At 40.6% G+C, this 27,173-nt stretch overlaps 2 protein-coding genes across 2 annotated transcripts; both read left to right on the top strand.

Moving 5' to 3' along the window:
- The first annotated feature begins 1,941 nt into the window (after positions 1–1,941).
- On the top strand, positions 1,942–11,170 carry LOC109194407 (uncharacterized). The gene is made up of 21 exons (XM_019361774.2): positions 1,942–2,611; positions 2,871–3,030; positions 3,174–3,366; positions 4,066–4,122; positions 4,549–4,605; positions 5,035–5,091; positions 5,281–5,337; positions 5,764–5,820; positions 6,247–6,303; positions 6,493–6,549; positions 6,946–7,002; positions 7,428–7,484; positions 7,911–7,967; positions 8,394–8,450; positions 8,874–8,930; positions 9,356–9,412; positions 9,602–9,658; positions 10,088–10,144; positions 10,548–10,613; positions 10,924–11,020; positions 11,142–11,170. The coding sequence occupies exons 1-21, from the start codon at positions 2,491–2,493 to the stop codon at positions 11,168–11,170; spliced, it is 1,521 nt and encodes a 506-aa protein (XP_019217319.1). The 5' UTR covers positions 1,942–2,490.
- A 1,210-nt stretch (positions 11,171–12,380) lies between these two features.
- On the top strand, positions 12,381–14,660 carry LOC109202932 (uncharacterized). The gene is made up of 3 exons (XM_019361867.2): positions 12,381–13,188; positions 13,291–13,479; positions 14,052–14,660. Exons 1-3 carry the CDS (start codon positions 12,414–12,416, stop codon positions 14,276–14,278), a joined length of 1,191 nt encoding a protein of 396 aa, XP_019217412.1. The 5' UTR covers positions 12,381–12,413; the 3' UTR covers positions 14,279–14,660.
- The last annotated feature ends 12,513 nt before the right edge of the window (positions 14,661–27,173 follow it).

Raw genomic sequence — 27,173 nt, forward strand, 5'->3', positions numbered from 1 at the left:
CATGTCCTCACCTTCATTGTAAGGTTGCATTTTTGGCCCCTTCCAGCCTGAATGTCTCACCAGTGTTGAAAGCTGTGCTTCACTGGGTTGATGTACTGGCTCCAAGTCAAGCCTATTTGATTCTTGTGTGCTGGGAGATGGTTCTGGAGTAGGTGCTCTCAAAGAAGCCGATGTAGATGCTTGTACTTCAAGTAACTGGTGCTCTTGATTGCCATGCTGCACCTGCTGTTGAAGCTGGGCAAACTGATGCCGGATTTGCCTCCATCTATCTTCCTGGCGCTTGTACTCTTGCTCCAGTTTAGCATCTCTTTCAGCCTGCTGTTGCATCAGAGTTTGCAAAAGTTTGGACAATTCAGCCACATTCTCTTGTCCAGTAATATGGCCACTTATTGCCCCTTGTTGGTCACTGCCATCTTGTAAACCATCTGCTTCGCATTCTGGGACAAGCCCTCTCTTTGCTCGGGTAGACATCTTCTCCACTCCTTAATTGGCCTGGAAACCCACTGCTGCTGACACCAAATGTGGTAGGACTTGACTTAAGCGGTCAAAGAAGTGCAGGAGACTGATGCTGTCCAGTGTAGCAAGTGATTTATTCACCATTGTGTGACCCAAACAATATTTACAAAGAAACAAATAAGAAACTCAACTCCAAATTAACTCCGTTCAAATAAACATAACTGAACTTAAATCAACAGAAATTAAGGTCAAACTGCACACAGCTACACTGACCTGAACCTTTCCTCTCATACACCTGAGTTCTTCTGTTTAAATAGTCCACTTAACCAAACAATTTCTCCTCTGGACTATTCCATTCAGTAGGTAGGTAAGATGAACATAATTATATTCAAACCTCTACTACTCTTTACTGGCAACATAAACTCTATGGTGTAATCAATACATACTACAACAATAAATCTATTTATCCATAAACACTCTAAAATCAACTTTATTAAATTAGCGTTCTACCCCTCCTGCACTTGGTCTCTTCCTGTAACCTCAGGTGAACCCAGAAGGTATAAAGCAGGAAGTAAGACTACATTTCCTCCTTTTGTTGCTAGAAGACAGGTAGGTAAGGTAAGTTCTAAGCAATACAAATTAACAGTTGAAGTAAATAACATGTTAACTTAACAAACTTGTAGGAATTGACGTAAACCAAGATGTTATATTATATAATCTGTAAAAGTGCAAAACATAAACAAACCCGGGATAGTAGATGTTTGCCTATTGCAGATTACATGTGAAATATGATTAAATCAAAACAAGAATGTTAACTAAGAATATAGACAAACGGTGTTCTCACCCATCAATAATCAATAACGTTATAATCGGACTTTGCTTGTTGTTTCCAATGTTTAAACATCTATATGGGACTACAGAATGTTTCCTTCTCCCACAATGCCTCGGAGCTGTTTACTATTTTAAAATTTTTTTTATCATTTTCTGCCAAGTTACAGACATTTGATTGGACCAGGGCGAGGTCACGCGTTTTTTTGGCCTTGCAACTTCTGATCGGTGGGACTGACGTGAACTTGGCCATATTACTTGATTAATTAAAATAATACAGAACTGACTGAACATCTTTAAGTGCATAATCATAATCTTGCCATTAGGCTTTGCAAAAAACATTGGTTTCTCAGATTTGTTTTTTTTTTAGATATGTGGGCGGGGCGGGGCGGGGCGGGGCAGGGCGCGGCAAGGGCCTGCCGGTCGGCGGCCGGGAGGCGCGCGAAAGGGAGAGGCGCGAAGGAGAGGCGCGAAAGAAAAGGCAGGTGGGGGAGGGTCACAATATCTTTGGATCGCAGTCATGGAGGTGACCATCAGAGAGCAGCTTTAAAGGTATGAAAAGTAGCTTAAGACATTTAGTTTGTTATTGCCATGCCTGTAGGTTTCTGCTGAAAAGGAAATTTCACGAAAAAATGAAATGTCAGTAGTTTCTGTCTGAATGTAAGAAAGTTATTTCACGATGAATGCTGATATTGGTTAGCTAGGTGTGCCCTTGATAAAGCCCAAATGAGCTAACATTGAAATCCGAGTAATAAAATGTATGCGGGGAATGATAACGTAGACAATTTTTTCTCCAGATCGCTGATTTTTGCTGTCTTGTGAACAGCATCAGCGTGGTGACATTTATTTGTTAGCTGTTTTCGCCTTGGCCTCAACACCAGCCTGAGTTCGAGTCCTTTGCCCAGTGTCTTCCCCTCGCTCTTTCTGCCCCGCTTTCCTGCCATTCTTTACTGAGTTAATCGAATAAAACAGAAAAAAACCAAGAAAAAGTACAAATGTTAAATTTCAGTGTAATCTTTAATGTAATCATGAGTTGATAGTGTGCCTTAGTAATTGACAAATATTTTTAATAATTTATCAAATATTTATATTTTATCATAAGCGTTTAAGAAAAGGCATACTGTATTTTAACTTGGAGTTGGTGAACAGGGAATAAGTAGGTCTTTAAATCTCTTTTTACAGAAAAGAAATCTTGCATTTGATATTATGATGGAAACATCAGGTAGAAGAAGAAAAAGAGTTAATCCTCAACATGATGCAGAACACTATATTAAACTGAAAACTGACAAGACTGGTCTAACAGAGCAATTCATCAGCCCATGCAAAGGTATAGTGTCATTTGTGCATTTTCATAATTACAGCATGCATAAACAGTAACATTTCGCTCCTGTATGCAAATTAGACATTCAGTACTGATAACCTTGCTCATGTCATTTGCATTTATCAAGTATTTATGTTAGTTTTTTTAATAGACTGTGTAAAGAAGAGTAACTTCATTCATAAGTTTTAAAATGTCTTACAATTGGTGGAAACGTTTTTTTGTTGTTTTTTTTTTTAAACTAGAGCAATATTTTCTTCTTTTAAAGGTCGTGGTGTAATTACCTCACAGTTTTTCAAACAGGGGGAATTTGTTCTTGAATACCGTGGAGAACTTTGCAAAGCAGATCCTTATCTTGAAAAAAACAAGTTCAATGATACGGTGGAAGTGTTCTTATTTGATTTCAAATGGAAAGGAACCTCTTGGTGGTAAGACATAATATTTCATATTACAGTGTATTTAGGAGCTGTGCTATACTTAATACACTACTACAAATATCTATTATTTATGTAACATGCCACACAGTATGTTGATTTACTCTACTGTTGATACTTTTTTTTTTTTCTTCAAGCATTGATGCTTCTGTTGAAGACAAGTCATTAGGAAGGCTTGTGAATGATGACCACCGAAGGCCTAACTGTAAGATGAAAACAGTTGAAGTTGAAGGAAGGCCACATCTTTGCCTGTTTGCCTTACGTGACATTGACCCAGGAGAAGAAATAACTTATGACTACGGAAAAGCTGACTGGCCTTGGCGCAAGATGGTAAACTATTACATTGCACTATTGCTGCACATGATCTCAAATAAGTCTAACTATATTTGATTTTGGCCCAAAGATATCACATAAACTGTTAAAACAGCTTAAATTTTAAACCTCTTCAAGTTTTTCTTAAACCTCTTCAGAACATTGTATTTCAACTCAAAAATAAAAAAAACAAGTATGTTTTGTATTTCGATAAGATAATAGTATTTAATATCAGTGAATATACTGGTATGGTGGGGTGTGGTCTGTGGGGCCGCTGTGGGGAGGCTGACACACCAGGAGCTGCATTGGCTCATCACGCTGTCCTTGAATTAAAGCCTGTGCTGGGTCCTTACTGACTTGTTGTTGTCATTTTGTACAGGACACCGCTGAAGAGCTGCTTCTGTGATTGTTTATTGAAACGACAACCAGAAAAAAAAATGTTGAGGGGTGCGGAGGAGGGGTTGAACCACCTTGTCGGTCTTTTTATTTCTGGTTGTCTTAACACACACAGCTTTTCAGCAGTGTCCTGCACATAATATGTTCTCATCAGTATCTTATGAATACCCTGAGTTCAGTTTGCCATTTACTGTCCTCACTTAGGTTAAAGCAGAGTGTATTTGTGTTAGAAACGTCCCCAAAGGTTATAAGTGTGAGGCCTAATGATGACTGTAGTTGGTGATGTTTTTGTAGTTAGTGAAGTCATGTCTCTGTTTTCAGGATAAATCTACCTATGAGATCAGCAACCAAAATGGTGATCCTGAACACTGCACTCAGGTAAGTGTTATGTTGTCATCAGTATCTTATGAATACCCTTTGTTCAGTTTGCCATTTACTGTCCTCACTTAGGTTAAAGCAGAGTGTATTTGTGTTAGAAACGTCCCCAAAGGTTATAAGTTTGAGGCCTAATGATGGTAAAATGGTAACTGGTCTGTATTTATAAAGCGCTTTACTAGTCCGTAAGAACCGCAAAGCGCTTTACACATCCAGTCATCCACCCATTCACACACTGGTGATAGAAAGCTACGTTGTAGCCACAGCCACCCTTGAGCGCACTGACAGAGGTGAGGATGAATGATGAAGGACTGACAGAGGTGAACTAAGGGTACTCATAAGATACCAGAAAATGATGAAGATATCAGAGAATGATGACTGTAGTTGGTGATGTTTTTGTAGTCAGTGAAGTCATGTCTCTGTTTTCAGGATAAATCTACTTATGAGATCAGCAAACAAACCGGCGATCTTGAACACTGCACTCAGGTAAGTGTTATGTTGTCATCCGTATCTTATGAATACCCTTTGTTCAGTTTGCCATTTACTGTCCTCACTTAGGTTAAAGCAGAGTGTATTTGTGTTAGAAACGTCCCCAAAGGTTATAAGTTTGAGGCCTAATGATGGTAAAATGGTAACTGGTCTGTATTTATAAAGCGCTTTACTAGTCCGTAAGAACCGCAAAGCGCTTTACACATCCAGTCATCCACCCATTCACACACTGGTGATAGAAAGCTACGTTGTAGCCACAGCCACCCTTGAGCGCACTGACAGAGGTGAGGATGAATGATGAAGGACTGACAGAGGTGAACTAAGGGTACTCATAAGATACCAGAAAATGATGAAGATATCAGAGAATGATGACTGTAGTTGGTGATGTTTTTGTAGTTGTTAGTGAAGTCATGTCTCTGTTTTCAGGATAAATCTACCTATGAGATCTGCAACCAAAATGGTGATCTTGAACACTGCACTCAGGTAAGTGTTATGTTGTCATCAGTATCTTATGAGTACCCTTAGTTCAGTTTGCCATTTACTGTCCTCACTTAGGTTAAAGCAGAGTGTATTTGTGTTAGAAACGTCCCCAAAGGTTATAAGTGTGAGGCCTAATGATGACTGTAGTTGGTGATGTTTTTGTAGTCAGTGAAGTCATGTCTCTGTTTTCAGGATAAATCTACTTATGAGATCAGCAACCAAAATGGTGATCCTGAACACTGCACTCTGGTAAGTGTTATGTTGTCATCAGTATCTTATGAATACCCTTTGTTCAGTTTGCCATTTACTGTCCTCACTTAGGTTAAAGCAGAGTGTATTTGTGTTAGAAACGTCCCCAAAGGTTATAAGTTTGAGGCCTAATGATGGTAAAATGGTAAATGGTCTGTATGTATAAAGCGCTTTACTAGTCCCTAAGGACCCCAAAGCGCTTTACACATCCAGTCATCCACCCATTCACACACTGGTGATAGCAAGCTACGTTGTAGCCACAGCCACCCTTGGGCGCACTGACAGAGGTGAGGATGAATGATGGACTGACAGAGGTGAACTAAGGGTACTCATAAGATACCAGAAAATGATGAAGATATCGGAGAATGATGACTGTAGTTGGTGATGTTTCTGTAGTTGTTACTGAAGTCATGTCTCTGTTTTCAGGATAAATCGACTTATGAGATCAGCAACCAAAATGGTGATCTTGAACACTGCACTCAGGTAAGTGTTATGTTGTCATCAGTATCTTATGAATACCCTTTGTTCAGTTTGCCATTTACTGTCCTCACTTAGGTTAAAGCAGAGTGTATTTGTGTTAGAAACGTCCCCAAAGGTTATAAGTTTGAGGCCTAATGATGGTAAAATTGTAAATGGTCTGTATTTATAAAGCGCTTTACTAGTCCGTAAGAACCGCAAAGCGCTTTACACATCCAGTCATCCACCCATTCACACACTGGTGATAGAAAGCTACGTTGTAGCCACAGCCACCCTTGAGCGCACTGACAGAGGTGAGGATGAATGATGAAGGACTGACAGAGGTGAACTAAGGGTACTCATAAGATACCAGAAAATGATGAAGATATCAGAGAATGATGACTGTAGTTGGTGATGTTTTTGTAGTCAGTGAAGTCATGTCTCTGTTTTCAGGATAAATCTACTTATGAGATCAGCAACCAAAATGGTGATCCTGAACACTGCACTCAGGTAAGTGTTATGTTGTCATCAGTATCTTATGAGTACCCTTAGTTCAGTTTGCCATTTACTGTCCTCACTTAGGTTAAAGCAGAGTGTATTTGTGTTAGAAACGTCCCCAAAGGTTATAAGTGCGAGGCCTAATGATGACTGTAGTTGGTGATGTTTTTGTAGTCAGTGAAGTCATGTCTCTGTTTTCAGGATAAATCTACTTATGAGATCAGCAACCAAAATGGTGATCCTGAACACTGCACTCTGGTAAGTGTTATGTTGTCATCAGTATCTTATGAATACCCTTTGTTCAGTTTGCCGTTTACTGTCCTCACTTAGGTTAAAGCAGAGTGTATTTGTGTTAGAAATGTCCCCAAAGGTTATAAGTGTGAGGCCTAATGATGGTAAAATGGTAACTGGTCTGTATGTATAAAGCGCTTTACTAGTCCCTAAGGACCCCAAAGCGCTTTACACATCCAGTCATCCACCCATTCACACACTGGTGATAGCAAGCTACGTTGTAGCCACAGCCACCCTTGAGCGCACTGACAGAGGTGAACTAAGGGTACTCATAAGATACCAGAAAATGATGAAGATATCAGAGAATGATGACTGTAGTTGGTGATGTTTTTGTAGTTAGTGAAGTCATGTCTCTGTTTTCAGGATAAATCTACCTATGAGATCAGCAACCAAAATGGTGATCTTGAACACTGCACTCAGGTAAGTGTTATGTTGTCATCAGTATCTTATGAATACCCTTAGTTCAGTTTGCCATTTACTGTCCTCACTTAGGTTAAAGCAGAGTGTATTTGTGTTAGAAACGTCCCCAAAGGTTATAAGTTTGAGGCCTAATGATGGTAAAATGGTAACTGGTCTGTATTTATAAAGCGCTTTACTAGTCCGTAAGAACCGCAAAGCGCTTTACACATCCAGTCATCCACCCATTCACACACTGGTGATAGAAAGCTACGTTGTAGCCACAGCCACCCTTGAGCGCACTGACAGAGGTGAGGATGAATGATGAAGGACTGACAGAGGTGAACTAAGGGTACTCATAAGATACCAGAAAATGATGAAGATATCAGAGAATGATGACTGTAGTTGGTGATGTTTTGTAGTCAGTGAAGTCATGTCTCTGTTTTCAGGATAAATCTACTTATGAGATCAGCAACCAAAATGGTGATCCTGAACACTGCACTCAGGTAAGTGTTATGTTGTCATCAGTATCTTATGAATACCCTTAGTTCAGTTTGCCATTTACTGTCCTCACTTAGGTTAAAGCAGAGTGTATTTGTGTTAGAAACGTCCCCAAAGGTTATAAGTTTGAGGCCTAATGATGGTAAAATGGTAAATGGTCTGTATGTATAAAGCGCTTTACTAGTCCCTAAGGACCCCAAAGCGCTTTACACATCCAGTCATCCACCCATTCACACACTGGTGATAGCAAGCTACGTTGTAGCCACAGCCACCCTTGGGCGCACTGACAGAGGTGAGGATGAATGATGGACTGACAGAGGTGAACTAAGGGTACTCATAAGATACCAGAAAATGATGAAGATATCGGAGAATGATGACTGTAGTTGGTGATGTTTCTGTAGTTGTTACTGAAGTCATGTCTCTGTTTTCAGGATAAATCGACTTATGAGATCAGCAACCAAAATGGTGATCTTGAACACTGCACTCAGGTAAGTGTTATGTTGTCATCAGTATCTTATGAATACCCTTAGTTCAGTTTGCCATTTACTGTCCTCACTTAGGTTAAAGCAGAGTGTATTTGTGTTAGAAACGTCCCCAAAGGTTATAAGTTTGAGGCCTAATGATGGTAAAATGGTAACTGGTCTGTATTTATAAAGCGCTTTACTAGTCCGTAAGAACCGCAAAGCGCTTTACACATCCAGTCATCCACCCATTCACACACTGGTGATAGAAAGCTACGTTGTAGCCACAGCCACCCTTGAGCGCACTGACAGAGGTGAGGATGAATGATGAAGGACTGACAGAGGTGAACTAAGGGTACTCATAAGATACCAGAAAATGATGAAGATATCAGAGAATGATGACTGTAGTTGGTGATGTTTTTGTAGTTAGTGAAGTCATGTCTCTGTTTTCAGGATAAATCTACCTATGAGATCAGCAACCAAAATGGTGATCTTGAACACTGCACTCAGGTAAGTGTTATGTTGTCATCAGTATCTTATGAATACCCTTAGTTCAGTTTGCCATTTACTGTCCTCACTTAGGTTAAAGCAGAGTGTATTTGTGTTAGAAACGTCCCCAAAGGTTATAAGTTTGAGGCCTAATGATGGTAAAATGGTAACTGGTCTGTATTTATAAAGCGCTTTACTAGTCCGTAAGAACCGCAAAGCGCTTTACACATCCAGTCATCCACCCATTCACACACTGGTGATAGCAAGCTACGTTGTAGCCACAGCCACCCTTGGGCGCACTGACAGAGGTGAGGATGAATGATGGACTGACAGAGGTGAACTAAGGGTACTCATAAGATACCAGAAAATGATGAAGATATCAGAGAATGATGACTGTAGTTGGTGATGTTTTTGTAGTTAGTGAAGTCATGTCTCTGTTTTCAGGATAAATCTACCTATGAGATCAGCAACCAAAATGGTGATCCTGAACACTGCACTCAGGTAAGTGTTATGTTGTCATCAGTATCTTATGAATACCCTTTGTTCAGTTTGCCATTTACTGTCCTCACTTAGGTTAAAGCAGAGTGTATTTGTGTTAGAAACGTCCCAAAGGTTATAAGTTTGAGGCCTAATGATGGTAAAATGGTAACTGGTCTGTATTTATAAAGCGCTTTACTAGTCCGTAAGAACCGCAAAGCGCTTTACACATCCAGTCATCCACCCATTCACACACTGGTGATAGAAAGCTACGTTGTAGCCACAGCCACCCTTGAGCGCACTGACAGAGGTGAGGATGAATGATGAAGGACTGACAGAGGTGAACTAAGGGTACTCATAAGATACCAGAAAATGATGAAGATATCAGAGAATGATGACTGTAGTTGGTGATGTTTTTGTAGTCAGTGAAGTCATGTCTCTGTTTTCAGGATAAATCTACTTATGAGATCAGCAACCAAAATGGTGATCCTGAACACTGCACTCAGGTAAGTGTTATGTTGTCATCAGTATCTTATGAATACCCTTAGTTCAGTTTGCCATTTACTGTCCTCACTTAGGTTAAAGCAGAGTGTATTTGTGTTAGAAACGTCCCCAAAGGTTATAAGTGTGAGGCCTAATGATGACTGTAGTTGGTAATGTTTTTGTAGTCAGTGAAGTCATGTCTCTGTTTTCAGGATAAATCTACCTATGAGATCAGCAAACAAACCGGCGATCTTGAACACTGCACTCAGGTAAGTGTTATGTTGTCATCAGTATCTTATGAATACCCTTAGTTCAGTTTGCCATTTACTGTCCTCACTTAGGTTAAAGCAGAGTGTATTTGTGTTAGAAACGTCCCCAAAGGTTATAAGTTTGAGGCCTAATGATGGTAAAATGGTAACTGGTCTGTATTTATAAAGCGCTTTACTAGTCCGTAAGAACCGCAAAGCGCTTTACACATCCAGTCATCCACCCATTCACACACTGGTGATAGCAAGCTACGTTGTAGCCACAGCCACCCTTGGGCGCACTGACAGAGGTGAGGATGAATGATGAAGGACTGACAGAGGTGAACTAAGGGTACTCATAAGATATCAGAAAATGATGAAGATATCAGAGAATGATGACTGTAGTTGGTGATGTTTTTGTAGTTGTTAGTGAAGTCATGTCTCTGTTTTCAGGATAAATCTACCTATGAGATCTGCAACCAAAATGGTGATCTTGAACACTGCACTCAGGTAAGTGTTATGTTGTCATCAGTATCTTATGAATACCCTTAGTTCAGTTTGCCATTTACTGTCCTCACTTAGGTTAAAGCAGAGTGTATTTGTGTTAGAAACGTCCCCAAATGTTATAAGTGTGAGGCCTAATAATAATAACAGTCGATCATATTTGTCAAAGTTGAACCCAGGGCAAACTAAGCTAAATTAGTGGTTTTAGCTAACAGCTACAACAAGCATAACAGTTACTGTTAGCCTTTCATTTGTTTACACAATGCTTTTTCTTATACACGCAATACATTTATTACCTAACTAATTTAACAAAGTTCTGTCCATACAAGTACTGTGTAATTGAAATCACAAAGATGGTTTATTATTGTTAAATATGTCTGCTATATATTGAAGTTCCGTATCTTCATAGCCACTACATTATTCTGATGACTTCTTCTTGGAGAGGACCAGGGGAACTCTGGAAGATGCGCAGAAGGTAGCTGAAATATTGGTAACAAGTCTTTGAATTTAAACAAGTACACTGCTGTGCAGTTTAGGTTAGTTTTAAATATTAATTTTCATATCCCTCTTAAAAAAATACCCTATGCAACCTTATTTTTAAATGACTTTTGTTTTTTCAAGTGTATATCCTCAAACCAGTGATTCCAGTGTTGAATTTTATGCTATAACTAGTGTTACCTTTACAGTTTAATATTTCCTTATTTGGTTTTATAGATATCAAAAATATATTGTAATAATATTATACTTTTAGAAACTCAGTGTTTGTTTTTTGTCCATCCTTTAAGGCTGCAGTTCCTGTAGTTGCCACAACATCATTACTTCAACCAGCATCAGAGAAATGCTTCATTGAATACTTAAAAAAGAAGTCCTCAAGACAAACAGGTGGAAAATGTTTAATATACATGTTTTATTTATCTTTAAATGGCTCTAACTTTTAATCTGTCAGAAAAAAATACTTCTATCATGTCTTAAATCTTAAAGAGATGTTATTTTTTTCCCCAAGGTCTCGACATATACAGAAACATCTTCTGATGAATCCGATCACACAGACTATAGTGATGCTGATTATGTTCCAGACTCTGAAGGAAGTTCCTCTCAGCTAGATGAAGATGGACCTCTTTATCCAACTGCAAAGAAGTCTCTGCTTTCTCTGCAATACCCCTATTTATCTCCACGAAAACTAGATAATTATTCAGAAATTTTAAATAAAGGTAATGGTGCCACATCTTTTAAGAAGAGGATCTCAAAAACCCCAAGAAAGAGAAAGCTCTCATCCCACAGTGCAACAAATGGCAATGAAAGTACACCAAAGAAAAGCAGAACTGAAGAGATTTCGGACTCAATCAAAGTGTTACCACCTTCAAAGTCTGGAAGTCGCCGTGTGTATGATAAGAGAAACTATTGTTTGTTTTGTCTCCAACCTACATCAAAAATTGCACGACACCTTGAGACTGTACATAAAAATAAGGAAGAGGTTGCTCGTGCATTTCAATATCCCAAAAATTCAAGAGAGAGACGCAATAGGTTGAACATCCTTCGAAGACGTGGAAATTTTGCCCATAATGCCAGTGTTGTGAAGAGGGGGCTGGTGAGCTACAGGCCTGCTATAGACCAAAGAAATCCACAGAGGGCATTGATTACATTCATTGTTATCACTGCCAGGGACTCTATTCTAAGAAAACACTGTGGAAGCACATGAGAATATGCCCAGCAAAGAAAGAAAGTGAAGAAGACTCCCAGAGTGGGAAGCAGCGGGTTCGATCCAAATGTGCACTGAAAACTGCTGTTGCTCGTGACATCGGAGAGGGCTTGAAAAATGTGATTTCCTGCATGAAATATGACGAGGTAACTCAATTAATCCAAATGACCAACTTCTTCTTCAGTTTGGACAGCACCTTTATGATCTAAATGGTTCAAGAAAGAACAGACATGACTACATAAGGCAAAGGCTTAGGGAACTTGGGCGACTGCTGCTTATAGCTCAGAAGAATACCCCCATTCAAAAGGCAGAGGAACTGATTTATCCTGCAAACTTCAACCATTTGATATCTGCAGTGAAAGAGGTGGCTGGGTACAATCCTGAAAGAAATACATTCCAGAAACCTACCTTAGCTCTAAAAATTGGCAACAATCTGGGAATTATCTGTGAGCTTGTAGAGACTGACAATTTGTCCTCAGAAGACAGAGACTCAAGCCTTGTGCAATTTTCCAGAGAATTTAAGGCTATCAAAATTTTAGATGGAAGGGACTGATCACCAGAGGTGCAACAACAACCATGAAGGAGTCTAAGTGGAATGCACCACAGATTTTACCTTTAACAGATGATGTCAAATGCTTGGATCGCCATATGGAGACTGTTAAAAGCAGTGCTGAAAGAATGCTGAGGTTGACTCCAACTCCATACAGCTATGCAATGCTTGCCAAAGTGACACTTGCTCAAGTGATCATTTTTAACAGAAGAAGAGAAGGAGAGGTATCAAGAATGGAGGTGTCCACCTTTAAAGACAGAAAAAAGTCAGAAATCAATATGGACATGGCTGCTTGTCTGACCTCACTTGAGAAAAAAATGTGTGATTTCTTCACCAGAGTAGAAATCCGTGGAAAACGAGGGAGAGGAGTTCCTATTCTCCTGAAACCATCAATGGTCTCTGCAATGGAGCTCCTTGTGGAAACTCGTGAATCTTGTGGCGTCCCCAAAGAGAACATTTACATGTTTGCTAGACCAGGAGCTTTATCTGCCTATCGAGGAAGAGACTGTATCCAAATGTTTGCAAAGGAGAGTGGAGCAAAACACCCTGAAATCTTAACATCAACAAGGCTCCGAAAACATATAGCAACAATGTCTCAGGTGCTTAATCTTCAAGAAAATGAAGCAGATCAACTAGCAGACTTTCTGGGTCATGACATACGTGTGCACAGGCAGTATTACCGTTTGCCTCAGGGAACACTTCAGCTTGCTAAGATGAGCAAATTGCTTTTGGCACTGGAGAATGGAACTGTTTCACATTATAAAGGCCAAACACTTGATGATATTGAAATTTACCCTGAAGGTAAGAGTGTAAATTTTATTAGGATGCTCTAAAATATAATAATTGATTTTATTTTTAATTATTAAATGCTCTGGCGGTGTTTTATTTTCATTTAACCTTTAGAAAAAGTTGATCTGGGAAATTCAGATGGCTCAAGCGATGAGAGTGAGCCTCTTCAATCAGCTCTGGAGGCAATAAAAACACCAGAGAATGAGACAACGGATCAGGGTGGAGACAGAGGGCCATGGACTTCTTCATCTCCAGGGACGTCTTCATCTCCAAGGACTTCTTTCAGTCCTCCTTTGAAAAAGGGTACCGACCAATTTGTTTTGGCATTAACATAAACTTTATACATTGACACAGAAAAATAAATATGGTTCAGTGAATTAATGAAGTGAAAAGGTGATGGGTCATCTGGTTATAAATGATTAAGTTTAGTTTAATTTCACCACTACTGAGCCAATTTTTGATGGTGACGATCATCAACTCGACGAACAAATAATTTAGAATTCATCCAATATGCACAATTTTGCTTTTACTTTGAACAGGCTTGTGCCTACCTTTAAATCTTTTTAGACCGGTCTGTTTATTTATATACTTCCTCTAGACGTCACGCACACTTTAAGTTTCGATCAAACACTCTACTTAGTTTCACTTTCTGCCTGCAGCTCATATGCTCTGCAAAAGCATGCAGTTTCCTATCAGCCTGCGACCTAGTTTACACTCAACGCTGGCCCTCTTATACGTAAAACAATATAATCAGCAAATAAGCACTAAGAATATATACTAAATACATGACATTATTCATTGAGTAGAGGAGGAAAACATTTTATATTGAAAAGGTTTTAAGCAGTGTATTGATGTCTGTTTTCTTTTCTTCAAAGGCAACCGAGTTAACGCCAAATGTAAGTGGGAAGCTCATGAGGTACGTGCAGTTGAAAGACACATGATGCGTTTCATCAACACATGCAAGGTGCCTCAGAAGCTGGACTGCATTCAATGCATCAATGCAGAACCCTATGCACTGAAAGACAGAAACTGGACTGGAGTGAAAAATTATGTTAGAAATCGCATTACTGCCTTAAAAAGAAAAGCTTGTGCAAAGGACTGAGGGCTGTCTGTTTGTGATTTCAGTGAGTTAAAATTTCCTGTTTCTCTGGTAAAATGGTTCTGAAGATGTTTTGAAGACGTTGCACTCCAAAAATTTCAGGTTCAGTAATTTTGTTACCTAAGACCTTTTCTCATTCTGAGAGGAAAAAAACAAATCTTTTCAAGTTGACATTTTGTTCTTAACATGGTTTTCATTGTGTCCACTTCACACTGTACGAAATGTATTTGGAATCAAAGTTTTTTACATTTGCGGTTAGAAGCACTTAATGAATTGTGCAGATATTTTGCTGTTTCTTTGTTGCTGCAAGTTCCTGTGTATACATGAAGTGCATGTAAATTGCTAAAAACAACACGGTAGGAATAAAAGAAGCAGAATATTTAAATGTTTCTGTGGCACAATTAGTTGTGATTTCTTTCATAATAAGTACGGTAATGACCTGACTTTGAAGTTCTGGCAAATCCATTGGATTCTGTCAAGTTAGCAGACCTAATTGCAATGAATATTGTTAGGTTGGGTTTTAACATTGTGACATTGAGCAGCAGCAACATACTAAAACATTTCTAGATGGTTAAATCATAACATTACCTTGTACGTACTTTGATGAAGTAATATCCCCAAAACTGAAAATTGTTTGATTATGTGTGTATTGCTGAAGACCCCAAATGGAAGTAACGACCCCAAAAGTGGCATAAAATAACTTGTGTATGTGTGTGTTGCTGAAGACCCCAAATGGAAGTAAGGTCCCCAAAAGTGGCATAAAATAGTTTGTGTATGTGTGTGTTGCTGAAGACCCCAAATGGAAGTAAGGTCCCCAGAAGTGACATAAAATAGTTTGTGTATGTGTGTTGCTGAAGACCCCAAATGGAAGTAAGGTCCCCAGAAGTGACATAAAATAGTTTGTGTATGTGTGTTGCTGAAGACCCCAAATGGAAGTAAGGTCCCCAGAAGTGACATAAAATAGTTTGTGTATGTGTGTGTTGCTGAAGACCCCAAATGGAAGTAAGGTCCCCAAAAGTGACATAAAATAGTTTGTGTATGTGTGTGTTGCTGAAGACCCCAAATGGAAGTAAGGTCCCCAAAAGTGACATAAAATAGTTTGTTTATCTGTGTATCGCTGAAGACCCCAAAGTGGACATTAAAAATTCCCAGTCCCCAATGGGAAGGTAAAAATACTGTCTGGGCAAAAGTTGCTTTAAATGAAAATCTCAAGTGATTTTTTATTTCTGTGGTCTTGGAGGAGTAAAACTCAGTTGCCAGCTTGCTTCTAAACCATACAGAAAGTGGTGTCCCCAAAGGGTGGGAGTTAAGATATGCGACCCCAAACGGGACTTAAGCGGGTATGTGTGTGTGTGTGTGTGTGTGTGTGTCGTGAGGGATGGAGCAGTCGTGTCATAAGTAACTGACCTGAGACTCCCCCATGTTTAATCTAAGAGCAAAACAGAACTCATCTGCAGCCTGAATATTGAATATGTGAACATCCTCACTCTTCCTCTCCCTCTCCTCCACTACCTCACTCACACTCATACACCTATGTCAGTGTCGGGAGAGTGAAAGTAATGTTTGCCTTTGGAGAAGCCTTTAGAAATCGAACATGAGGCTGGGTCTACTAATAAATTTTCCTGTGGGATATGAGCTTTGTGTTTCTCAGCCAGCCCTCCTCTGAAACTACTTTACACTTTGACTCATACATAGTTCCAACACTTTCTGCTCTTCCGTTATGATGTGCTTGAGGTGTACATACATTCAGTATGCTAGTCTGATTCCTGGATCTAAAATGGTCTCTGAACTAGAGCTTAATTATTACTGTGAAAGAATATTTAAGATCCTGTGACGAAGGTAATTGGAATTTTATTGATTTGTCTTAATCGGCACTGATTTGAAATGATTTGTTAGGTGAAATTTCTAATTTCTAATATTAAAAGATCATTCCTGTCTGTCAGGGTTTATAATTAAGAATTTCTGAAAATAGCTGAATAATGTGGACCAGTGTGGTCACATAGGTCTGTGATATCTACCATGACTTTTGAATGCTTCCAAGGACATCAACGAACGAGAACAACACAATTCTCTGACTAAAAAGAAACTGTTCTGGAGTACTGAATTCAGAGGACTGGATACCAGATGTAACCTAAAGAACACATGCAGGAAATTTTAATAAGCATTGTCAGCTATACATTGTAATTATGTGAGTTTTTGTTGGACCCAGTGTGCTCACACACACCCCTCTAGTAGGGTCTCTACCTGCCTCTCACAACACAGAATAAGCAAGAAATGAAAAAAAAATCATGAATAATCAAATCAGTTTATGTGCCCTGGCCAAACAATGTTTGTAACATGTCAGTTAATGATGCCTTCAATTCTGCTCAACCACTGGAGCACACAAAGTCAAATGACTTGACTTAATTTTTCTACTGAATTTTATTTCTATAGCATCAAATCACAACTGTCACCTCAAGATGTTTAACATTGTAAGATAAATGCCTTACAATGATGCACAGAAAACCCCAACAATCAAACAACCCCCTTTGAGCAATCACTTGGTGACAGTGGGAAGGAAAAACTCCCTTTTAACAGGAAAAAACCTCTGTTAAAAGGGTTAGGGTAACCCTTTTAACAAAGGACCCTAACCCTAACCCCTGCCATGACCGGTATATCAATAGATCAAAGATCTAAAAAGGGCAAATAAGGACAGATGTTTGCTGACTCCAATGAATGAAGACACTGAACTAAAAGGGATCCAGGGACTAAAGACTCCCTGCATTTGGTCAGATTTGGGTTCATAGATCTGCAGGGAGAGTGGGAGATGATGATGATGATGATGATGATGAACGATGAATGACCCATCTACCTATATTCCCATAACTGTACATACCTATTGAACAGGAAAAAAGCCCTGGCCTAGTGTTTGAAAAGTTTGTGTGGATGCCCATTTTGCTTCCAGTACAGATTATTCTCTCAACAATGATATTCTAATATAACGTGATATCAGATGATATGAGACAAGCTTAAAATGTGTTGATTGTAATTACATTTACTGAGAAGGACTGAACGAATTGTGTGAACCATTAATGTTCAACACACGACTTTTGTCTGAAATTGGTAATTTACATGTTTGCAGGTGAGATAGATGCAAAATCCAAAGATTGCTTAACAGTTGTTTAGTCTTTAATCTATAACACTTCATTTACATGTGCATACTCTACAGATAGAACGGTAAAGACTAACTAGCCTCATGTATTCTCTCACTGGAGTCCTATTGATGCCCACTGTGTGTATAGTAATGTGGGAGGTAAAGAAAATGAGTCATGATTTTTTTTTTTAATGAACAAAATTCTGGTTAAATGGTGGGAATGCCTTCTCAGCTGGGTATCGTGGATTGAAGGCTTGCATGGCTATCTCTGAGCTTCTCTATACTGCTGCTTGCTTTGTATTAAAGTAATGTTAGAAACAGCAGCTAAGCATAGAAAAGGGGTTCAATGTAAGGAATAAAGCAGACAGGAAAATACTTTTCATCTCTTTATTTCTGTCTCTCCCCCTCATTTTGCCGGCGATCATTAGGAAGTTTTAATTAAAGACCAGCAGATTATTCTCATTGCCTGCAGTCTTTCACCTCGTCTCATCATCATTGCTGCTTTAGTCCCATTTCCCCTCTCACTATGTGGCTCTGAGTATCTGAGCGTGTCTTTGAGTGATCAAAGCTTTCCACCTGGACAGCTACTGATCTCTTCCTTTTTTCTCTGCCAGCAGCCAATGTCTAAAGTTTCCAACATGCCAGCAAGTTAAGTGAATTAGTATCAATATTAAACACAGACAGAACGCAGTGTAGGTTTGTTAAAATGTTCATTTCTCTACTCAAACTGACAAATGAGACATCTTTTGAAACCAGGTTCACAGAGATGCAGATGCAGACTTCTGGTTGAATTCATTGTCTTTGATCCTAAATAATTTTTAAAACATTCCTTTTGTTCAGCACTGTTCATTTATGGTCACCGTGACAGGGATGGGTCGTTACCTGTCTCACCCCCGTCCAGCTTCCACAGTATTCTCAGCAGCCCTGAGACTGCTGCTCAGGGGCACTGAGGCAAACCAGCTGAGAGACATGTGTCCAGCATGTCCTCGGTCTACCCCATTGCTCTGGACATGAAACATCTCATCTAGGAGAGTCCTGGAGGCATCCCAATCAGATGGTGAACTGCCTCAAGTGGCTCCTTTTGTATGTGGAAGAGGAGCAGCTGTGCCCCGAGCTCCTCTTGAATGAATGAGCTTCTCTCTAAGTGAAAGCCCTGGCTCCTTTCAGGTGGTGCTCACTTCTGCTTCTTGTATGGTCACTGCTCAGAGCTTGTGGCTATAGGGTGAGGATAGAATAGAGTGGGCAACTGCACTGATGTGGTGGAACGTGAACTCTATCTTTAGCATGCTGTAAAAGGTTTACTTCATGTTCTTACAAAAAGTCCAGGGAGACTCTATCAATGAGTCTCGATGAGTTTCCAGTTGCTTTATGTTAAGAATATTATAGAGTAAAATATTACTAGGGTTATGCTCCATACTCAAGGATAATGAACAGAGACATAGAATGTAGGTATGAACGCAGATTTAGCAGTTGTACAGGAGGGTTTTTTAAATTGTGCTGATAGTGTATGAAAGCTGCATACAGAGACTGTCAACAGTGTGACATTGATCCAGCAGTATACAGTACACTGCAGGAATTGGGCACACACCACTTAAACAAGGATGAGATTATGACTTCATATGTTAAACTGTTGTGACTGACATTAGAGTGCACAAGCTCAGATTCACTGAGGACTGTGCATTGGTTTAAGGCTGACTGTATGATCCAAAAAATAATTTCTACCCTGAATTGCAATTCACATCTCAAAATAATGACTATATATATGAATGTCAGCAGCTAGTATCACTTTAAACAATCATTAATATGTCACTGTATCACACCTGCTGCCCGACCCCAAAAATCTGCTAAAAATTAAATCACAAAGTGCTTACCCTCTTTGTCTGTTTCAAACTTCTATATTTCACTTGTGTTCACAGCATTAATCACACATCGGCCTGTCTTCTCGACTCCCATGAAAACAGAAAGAACAGGGCAGAGAGAAATGATGAGATGTATGTTGGGTAGCGGTCCGTGCAGTTAGATGTTCTTCAAGGGGTTAGAAAAGTTTAAGTTTATAAAGGAAACTTTTAGTTGAAATTGATATAAATTAGGTAGTCAGTGTTTATTAAATAGTCAGTGCTCACATAAGAGACTGTCTTTTCTTCTGGCTTAAGATGTCCAACTTATCCTTAATGGTAAATGGCCTGTATTTGTATAGCGCTTTACTAGTCCCTAAGGACCCCAAAGCGCTTTACACAACCAGTCATCCACCCATTCACACACTGGTGATGGCAAGCTACATTGTAGCCACAGCCACCCCGGGGCCCACTGACAGAGGCGAGTAATATCCAATCAGCCAAACTGATTTGAAAGATGTTAGGAATTTTGTATTCTTCTTGTTACTACTCCTGTGTTACCAACCACACCTGCGTACTTTTTGTCACCTACCTTGAATTCATCCCTGCAAGAATTTGTACAGAAGATGGAGGAAATGGAGTAGCTATAAGACATCCTCGCACACTTGGTTATCAACTCTATTTTACCCAGGTTCACTCTGGTTAATGTTAAATTGCTGACAGGGCTATAATTTTTGTCAAGACATAAACATAAATATAAATTTATATAACTGACAGTGACAAATCGTGAACTACTATCACAGCAAAAATTTATTTCACCTACCATTTTCATGTAGTATATCTTTTTAATCAAAAAAGGGAAAAAAAGATTTCTGTGCAAACATTTTTCTTTTTGTTTTTTAATTAAGAAAAAAAGTGACATTGTCATAATACTGTGTGAAATGTGGAGTGTTTTATTTTGCAGACTCAAAATCTGGATGCAGGAGACTAAAGTCAAACAGCATTAAATATTGATAATGTTCAAAATCCAATGAATAACCTCTGCAGTTTTCCTCCTTTCCTTCTCCGTCATCAACATCCAGTATATCCACTGTCCCTCCTCACCACGTCTAAACCACCTGATGACAACCACAGACGGTGACTGTATCTGCATCCTGCCTGGACTTTACTCGGGCTGTGAGTAAAAAGTGAGCCACCTTTACCGAGGTGAAGAATCTACTTAGCAATTGCAATGGAGTCCACTACTGGCTGAGGCACCCAGCAAAGCTGAGGATTACTACCGTATCCATGACTGTGACTGTTCACTCCTTTTTTCCTCTTCTCTCTGCACTAATAATGCATACGTTTGGAGTAATTATGAATGGCCGGTACGAGATAATAATAACAATGAAACCTTTCAAAGTCTCATTTAAGTTTGGGATAAGTGTTGTTATATCACCTTATGCCAGCTAGAAATTCCAAAGTTAGGTCAAATTAGATTTTAACTTCTACCCAGTCCGTGCTTGTGCCATGCCACTTGCCTGTAACTATTCTGTAATGATAACTGTATTTTCTTTGTTCTTCTGTTGTTGTAATCCCGCAATGCAGGACTTGTGTGAAGCACTTTGATGTACGTTGGTCCTTTAAATGTGCTATAGAAATAAAATTGAAACTGAAACTAATCATAATCTACATAGTGGTTCTTGTGTGGACTAACATGGTAAGCATTTAAACAGTTTGAATACGCAGAAAATGAACCGGTATTTGTCACGGTCCTGGGTCTGTGACCCAGTGTTTTGGTTTCTGTATTATTGATCTTTGTTGTTATCAGAATCAGAATCAGAATACTTTATTGATCCCTAGGGGAAATTATTTTTTGTTACAGTGCTCCATTATAAACAAGCATTAACAAAGACAGACAATACACTGAGTAAGAATAGCACAATATCTGGGGTTTGACTGCTATTGTGATGGTTTCTGTTTTTGTTTCTCTAGTTATTAGGTTTTGGTCCCCGTACTCCATGTCCCCTGTGTAGTCTCAAGTCAGTGTCCTTGAACCAGTTGTATTTCCTGTTTTACTTTGAAGGTCCGTGTCCCAGGTCATGTATTCTCTGTTGCTTCCCCGCTGTCTTGTCTAATTAGGTTCAGCTGTGTCTCCCTCCTGTGCGCCATTTCCTTGTTACCTTGTGTGTATATTTAGTGTGTGGTTACCTCTGTTCTTCATCAGAGCGTCTGCATGTCATTCTGTGTATTGTCCCTGGTGTTTCTCTGCCCAAGTGTGTCTCCAGCTATGTTTCCAGGTTCTAAGTTATTAGTTCTAAATTTCCTCATTTATGTTTAGCGGTCCACAGTTTAGGTTTCTTACAGGTTGTTTTTGTAGAGTTTCTTTTCAGCCACAAATAAAGGCTCGTTTTCAGTTTGAAACATTCTCTCCTGCATCATTGTCTGCGCCTGGGTCCACGGTTTTGCCTTGCAAACCATGACAGGTATTACTGGAAGGATAGCAGTCTCTTTTTGAGACCGGCTATCTTTTGTTGTTATCATAATTATTGGTGCTTTAACTTTTTTTATGTTCACTTTACTCTTTATTTATGCCCTTTTTCCCCATTTTCCCCCTTTTGGGGCTACTGTCACGGCTGCTGCCGCAACCGTGTGGTGTGTAAAAGAGAGGACCCAGAGTGCACAGAGTGACTCAGGGAGAGGACACAGACGAACCAGCGACAAGCACGAGGTAACACACTATAGAGATTGACAGACCACGTGACTTTTGCACATTGCTTTGTGGGTACCCGTGGCAACAAAATCAAAACACTGCATCAAGCGCTAGTATTTCCAGCACCAGTAATCATTAATTCTGCAGTTTTTATTTTATTTGCCCCAAAAACAGTTATGTACAAAACGATGGAGAACACGGCAGGTACGTACAAAGACAGACTTGACGAAAAGGGGAAAAAAAAGGACGAGGAAAAAATCAAAGAAGTGAAAGGGTTAGACCCATACGAGCATACAGAGTGGAGTAAGGACGTTAGCGTGCTGCCCAACTTTCATCACGGGCATATTTATTATTATATGGTCCTAAGTGTGAGTGCATACACTCACAAGATGTTTATTAACTTCAGATCCCTGCAACAAGCCCAGGTCCAGTTTACTTTGGTGATTTGGACTATTCCATTTCACAGCTGTTGTTACATTCTTTTCCTTTATCTCCTGTACAGGCCAACACAATCTATTTGTCGTTTCAGGTTGTAGTATTACACAACATTTTCAGATCTAATAGAAATAAAATGAGTGTTTCGTAATTCATTCAATTTATTGTCTTTATTTATAACTGGCATTATTGTTTCATTCTCTTATAGAATCTTACAAGAAAGAGGCAGAATTGTATTCCATTATGCTTTATTAGCTGCTTTGGTAAAAATCAAATCAACAATGCAAAAAAAACCAAACCAAAAAACATTGCAAAACAACATACTGGAAAACAGTTATTCATCACTTGACTGCTTCAATACAACCCTTGGGTACATATATGTGGGACGTTTTGTGGCTGTTTTGATATCGCTCTCTCTCTTAACCGATCAAATCTTGCTGTGGTAGCAGCTTTAAACTCAGTATGTCCCAGGCTGATAGAGGTGCCCAGTCTGGATCGCATTCCAGCATTTTGTAGGCTGGTTTTCCTACAAAACACAACAAACATTAGCCCACAAAGCCACAGTGAACAAAGCAGCATAGCGCAGCGAATTCAATTCAAATAATAAGACTTATTTGTAACCTACATCAACAATTATGTTATGATAAATTACGTAATAACTACAAAAGAAGACTTACCTTTGTGGAAATGCTTGGAGCAGACTAACATGTGAGCTGGAGTGTTCTGGAACGTTATATTTGGTCTTCGAATTGCTGCAATCCAGGCCATCTGTCGGCTCTTTGTTACTTCGGAAACATGGCTTGAACAATTTCTCTTCCATAACGTAATCCGATAAGAACCAATCTCTTTACCCGTCGGCTTCCAGTGGCTGTCATGCGACCGGCTATTGCAGTTAATAATACAACACCTTCTTGCCATTTTTTGTGTTTCTTTTTATCGCTGTGTGACTGTTTTCATGTGAAAGCCTGCATGCGCTAGTACCGCTTGCCACTCGTTCCCAGAATCCTTTGCGGTTTTACCCCAGAATGACGTCACATTTCCAATCTCTATAAATACACACAGAGGGACATGGGGAAATGGCACACAGGAGGGAGACACGGCTGAACCTAATTAACATGACAAAACAGAGAGGGTGCGAAACCGAACACATTGATATCAGACACGGACCTTCAAAGTAAAACAGGAAATAAACAGATTGGACTAAGAGACACGATACAGACGGAGAACAGAGGAGACACATGGGCAGACACTAAACAGAGGCAGCACGGAATCAAAACACTGCGAAATAAGTACATAATCAGAATAAACTAGAACACAAGATCATAATAATAGTAAGAAACACAAACCGCTGGGTCAAAAGACCCAGGACCACTGCCCTCTTTGCTAAGTTCTTATCATGCCCTCAGTAAATTAAACACTGACCAGCACCACTTGAGCTGAAATGTCTTTTGCATTTAGTAAATTGGCTCAGTGCATCACCACGTTTCTTAAGACATGGAATAATAGATCCCTGGAGATTTAAATATCCATCAGGCGGCTCTCAAAATGCATGCTTACACATATACAGAGTAACACGAAAAGTTTGGAAGCCGGAGATGGGTCTGAGACTGCTGTCAATCAGATCGCACTTGCTCACTATTCTCTCTCTCTCTTTGTAGCTGTCGGAGCAGCTTTTTAAACCCAGTCACATGATCCTTGGTCCAATCAGCAGCCCACTGCTCTTCATTAGAGGAATAAGCTGCAGAGATTCTTAAAACACAGCGGGGGAGCTGGCCCCAGGGAGGGTCACTTGCCCCTCCCTTCCTTCCCTTCCCATCTCCAGCTGCCTCCCTCTTCCCGCTCCACCACAATCACCCACACATGCAGGGCCTTGGGGTAAAGGTGTGTCACCAGGGTGCAGGGGAGGCACCCCCCCCCCCCCACCCCCTCTGTCCCCTTCTGGCTGCCTGTGCCTCAATTTTATCCGACAACTTAGACATTCACATTACTCACAGTCTCATAACCCATACATATAGGACCTTGGGGGTGGGCACGCTACACGGAATACAAAAGACCATCAGGGTGTACAACCTCACCCCTGGCGTCGTTGCCCACCTCTCAATTTTAAATACATGTAGACATTGAGGGCTATCAGGAGGGGCTATGGGCTTACCTGCTGCTCTCTGGCAGGTAGCTCCATGCCGTCCTGGGTTTTAAATGCACCTTAGAACACACATGCATCAACACTACATATGAGCGGGCGGAGGGAGGTTTGGAGTCTTCACACCCCCCGTTCTCTGCTGCCTGTTGGAGCGGGGGGGGCTAGGAGGAGGAGTTGGCCGTCCGATTGGGGTCTGGAATGTGGGGCCTCCCTGCTGCTGCCGAGTCGTGGCAATCTATTGGGAAAAGGGTAACACTACCTGGGTCTGGGTGCAGTTTCCCCCTCCAGGGGCAAGGGTACCTAGACCTGGGGTATGCTTGGGGAGTGTGATTGTGTGTACAGTGTCTATTTATGTCTGTCTCCACGTTGGGTCAGTGCTGAGTAATTGCACATGAGAGCATGAGGGTGGGAATGGATGTTTGTATCTGTGTGTGCCTGTTTGTCTGTGTCTATATGTCAGGTCGGGTATCAGACGCCACCTCTCTGGGGACATCTCAGGCCCTCCAAGGTATGGAGGCCTATCTCCCCCCACCACTCCCCCTGCCAGTGGCAGACGCCCTCAGACATCGGTGCATTGGTGGTTCTTTGTGTCTGGGGATGGGCGTCCAGGTACACACCGGCTCACTCCTGGTGGCTGCTTGTCAGGGCCTGGAGCCTGGGGCTCGCTCGGGCCACTTTGGGGTTGGGGTGCCCTCGGCCTCTGGGCTTGGGGCTCGGTCACTCTGGCACAGCTGGCTGCCGGCGGAGCTCACGGGCACGTCACTGCAACCCCCCCTGGCTTCTGCTCCGCGGCTGCTGAGTGACCCCTCATCTGGGGCTCTCCTCAGCTCTTTCTGGGATAGTGGCGCGGCTGCCCCTCTGTTGGTCTTCCTTGGTCTCTTGTGTTCTGAGGGCCTCTGGATGTCTGGAGTCTTGATCTCCTCCATACCCGCTTCATGCCCTGGAGGACAGGGCTGTGGCCCCCCACACCCTCTAACAGATCATTACATGAAGGAACCTTTTAAATACAAGCGCGCTCATGCTCACAGGTGTACACACGGGTGCTCACACACACAAACTACTCCGTTTTTGGCTCCTACCTCAAAGCACACTGTGCACTTTCGATCTTACGTGCTGCACAATAATGTTTAATATTGAGTATTTACTGTTATATTCAATTCAATTCAATTCAATTCAATTTTATTTATATAGCGCCAAATCACAACAAAAGTCGCCTCAAGGCGCTTTATATTGTACAGTAGATAGCACAATAATAAATACAGAGAAAAACCCAACAATCATATGACCCCCTATGAGCAAGCACTTTGGCGACAGTGGGAAGGAAAAACTCCCTTTTAACAGGAAGAAACCTCCGGCAGAACCAGGCTCAGGGAGGGGCGGCCATCTGCTGCGACCGGTTGGGGTGAAAGAAGGAAAACAGGATGAAAGACATGCTGTGGAAGAGAGACAGAGATTAATAACAGATATGATTCGATGCAGAGAGGTCTATTAGCACATAGTGAGTGAGAAAGGTGACTGGAAGGGAAAAACTCAATGCATCATGGGAATCCCCGGCAGCCTACGTCTATTGCAGCATAACTAAGGGAGGATTCAGGGTCACCTGGTCCAGCCCTAACTATATGCTTTAGCAAAAAGGAAAGTTTTAAGCCTAATCTTGAAAGTAGAGATAGTGTCTGTCTCCCGAATCCAAACTGGAAGTTGGTTCCACAGAAGAGGGGCCTGAAAACTGAAGGCTCTGCCTCCCATTCTACTTTTAAATACTCTAGGAACAACAAGTAGGCCTGCAGTGCAAGAGCGAAGTGCTCTAATAGGGTGATATGGTACTACAAGGTCATTAAGATAAGATGGGGCCTGATTATTTAAGACCTTGTATGTGAGGAGCAGGATTTTGAATTCAATTCTGGATTTAACAGGAAGCCAATGAAGGGAAGCCAAAACAGGAGAAATATGCTCTCTCTTTCTAGTCCCTGTCAGTACTCTTGCTGCAGCATTTTGGATTAGCTGAAGGCTTTTCAGCGAGTTTTTAGGACATCCTGATAATAAAGAATTACAGTAGTCCAGCCTGGAAGTAATAAATGCATGAACTAGTTTTTCAGCATCACTCTGAGACAGGATATTTCTAATTTTAGAGATGTTGCGCAAATGGAAGAAAGCAGTCTTACATATTTGTTTAATATGTGCGTTGAAGGACATGTCCTGGTCAAAAATGACTCCAAGGTTTCTCACAGCATTACTGGAGGCCAAGGTAATGCCATCCAGAGTAAGAATCTGCTTAGATACCATATTTCTAAGATTTTCAGGGCCGAGTACAATAACCTCAGTTTTATCTGAATTAAGAAGCAGAAAGTTAGCGGCCATCCAGGTCTTTATGTCTTTAAGACATTCCTGCAGTTTAACTAATTGGTCTGTGTTACCTGGCTTCATGGATAGATAGAGCTGCGTGTCATCTGCATAGCAGTGAAAATTTATGCTATGTCTTCTAATGATGCTGCCTAAGGGAAGCATGTATAATGTAAATAGAATTGGTCCTAGCACTGAACCCTGTGGAACACCATAATTGACCTTAGTGTCTGAAGAGGACTCTCCATTTACATGTACAAATTGGAGTCTATTAGATAGATATGATACAAACCACTGCAGTGCAGTACCTGTAATACCTACAG

This window comes from Oreochromis niloticus, linkage group LG1 (assembly GCF_001858045.2).
Source record: "Oreochromis niloticus isolate F11D_XX linkage group LG1, O_niloticus_UMD_NMBU, whole genome shotgun sequence".
NCBI classification, from domain to species: Eukaryota; Metazoa; Chordata; class Actinopteri; order Cichliformes; family Cichlidae; genus Oreochromis; species Oreochromis niloticus.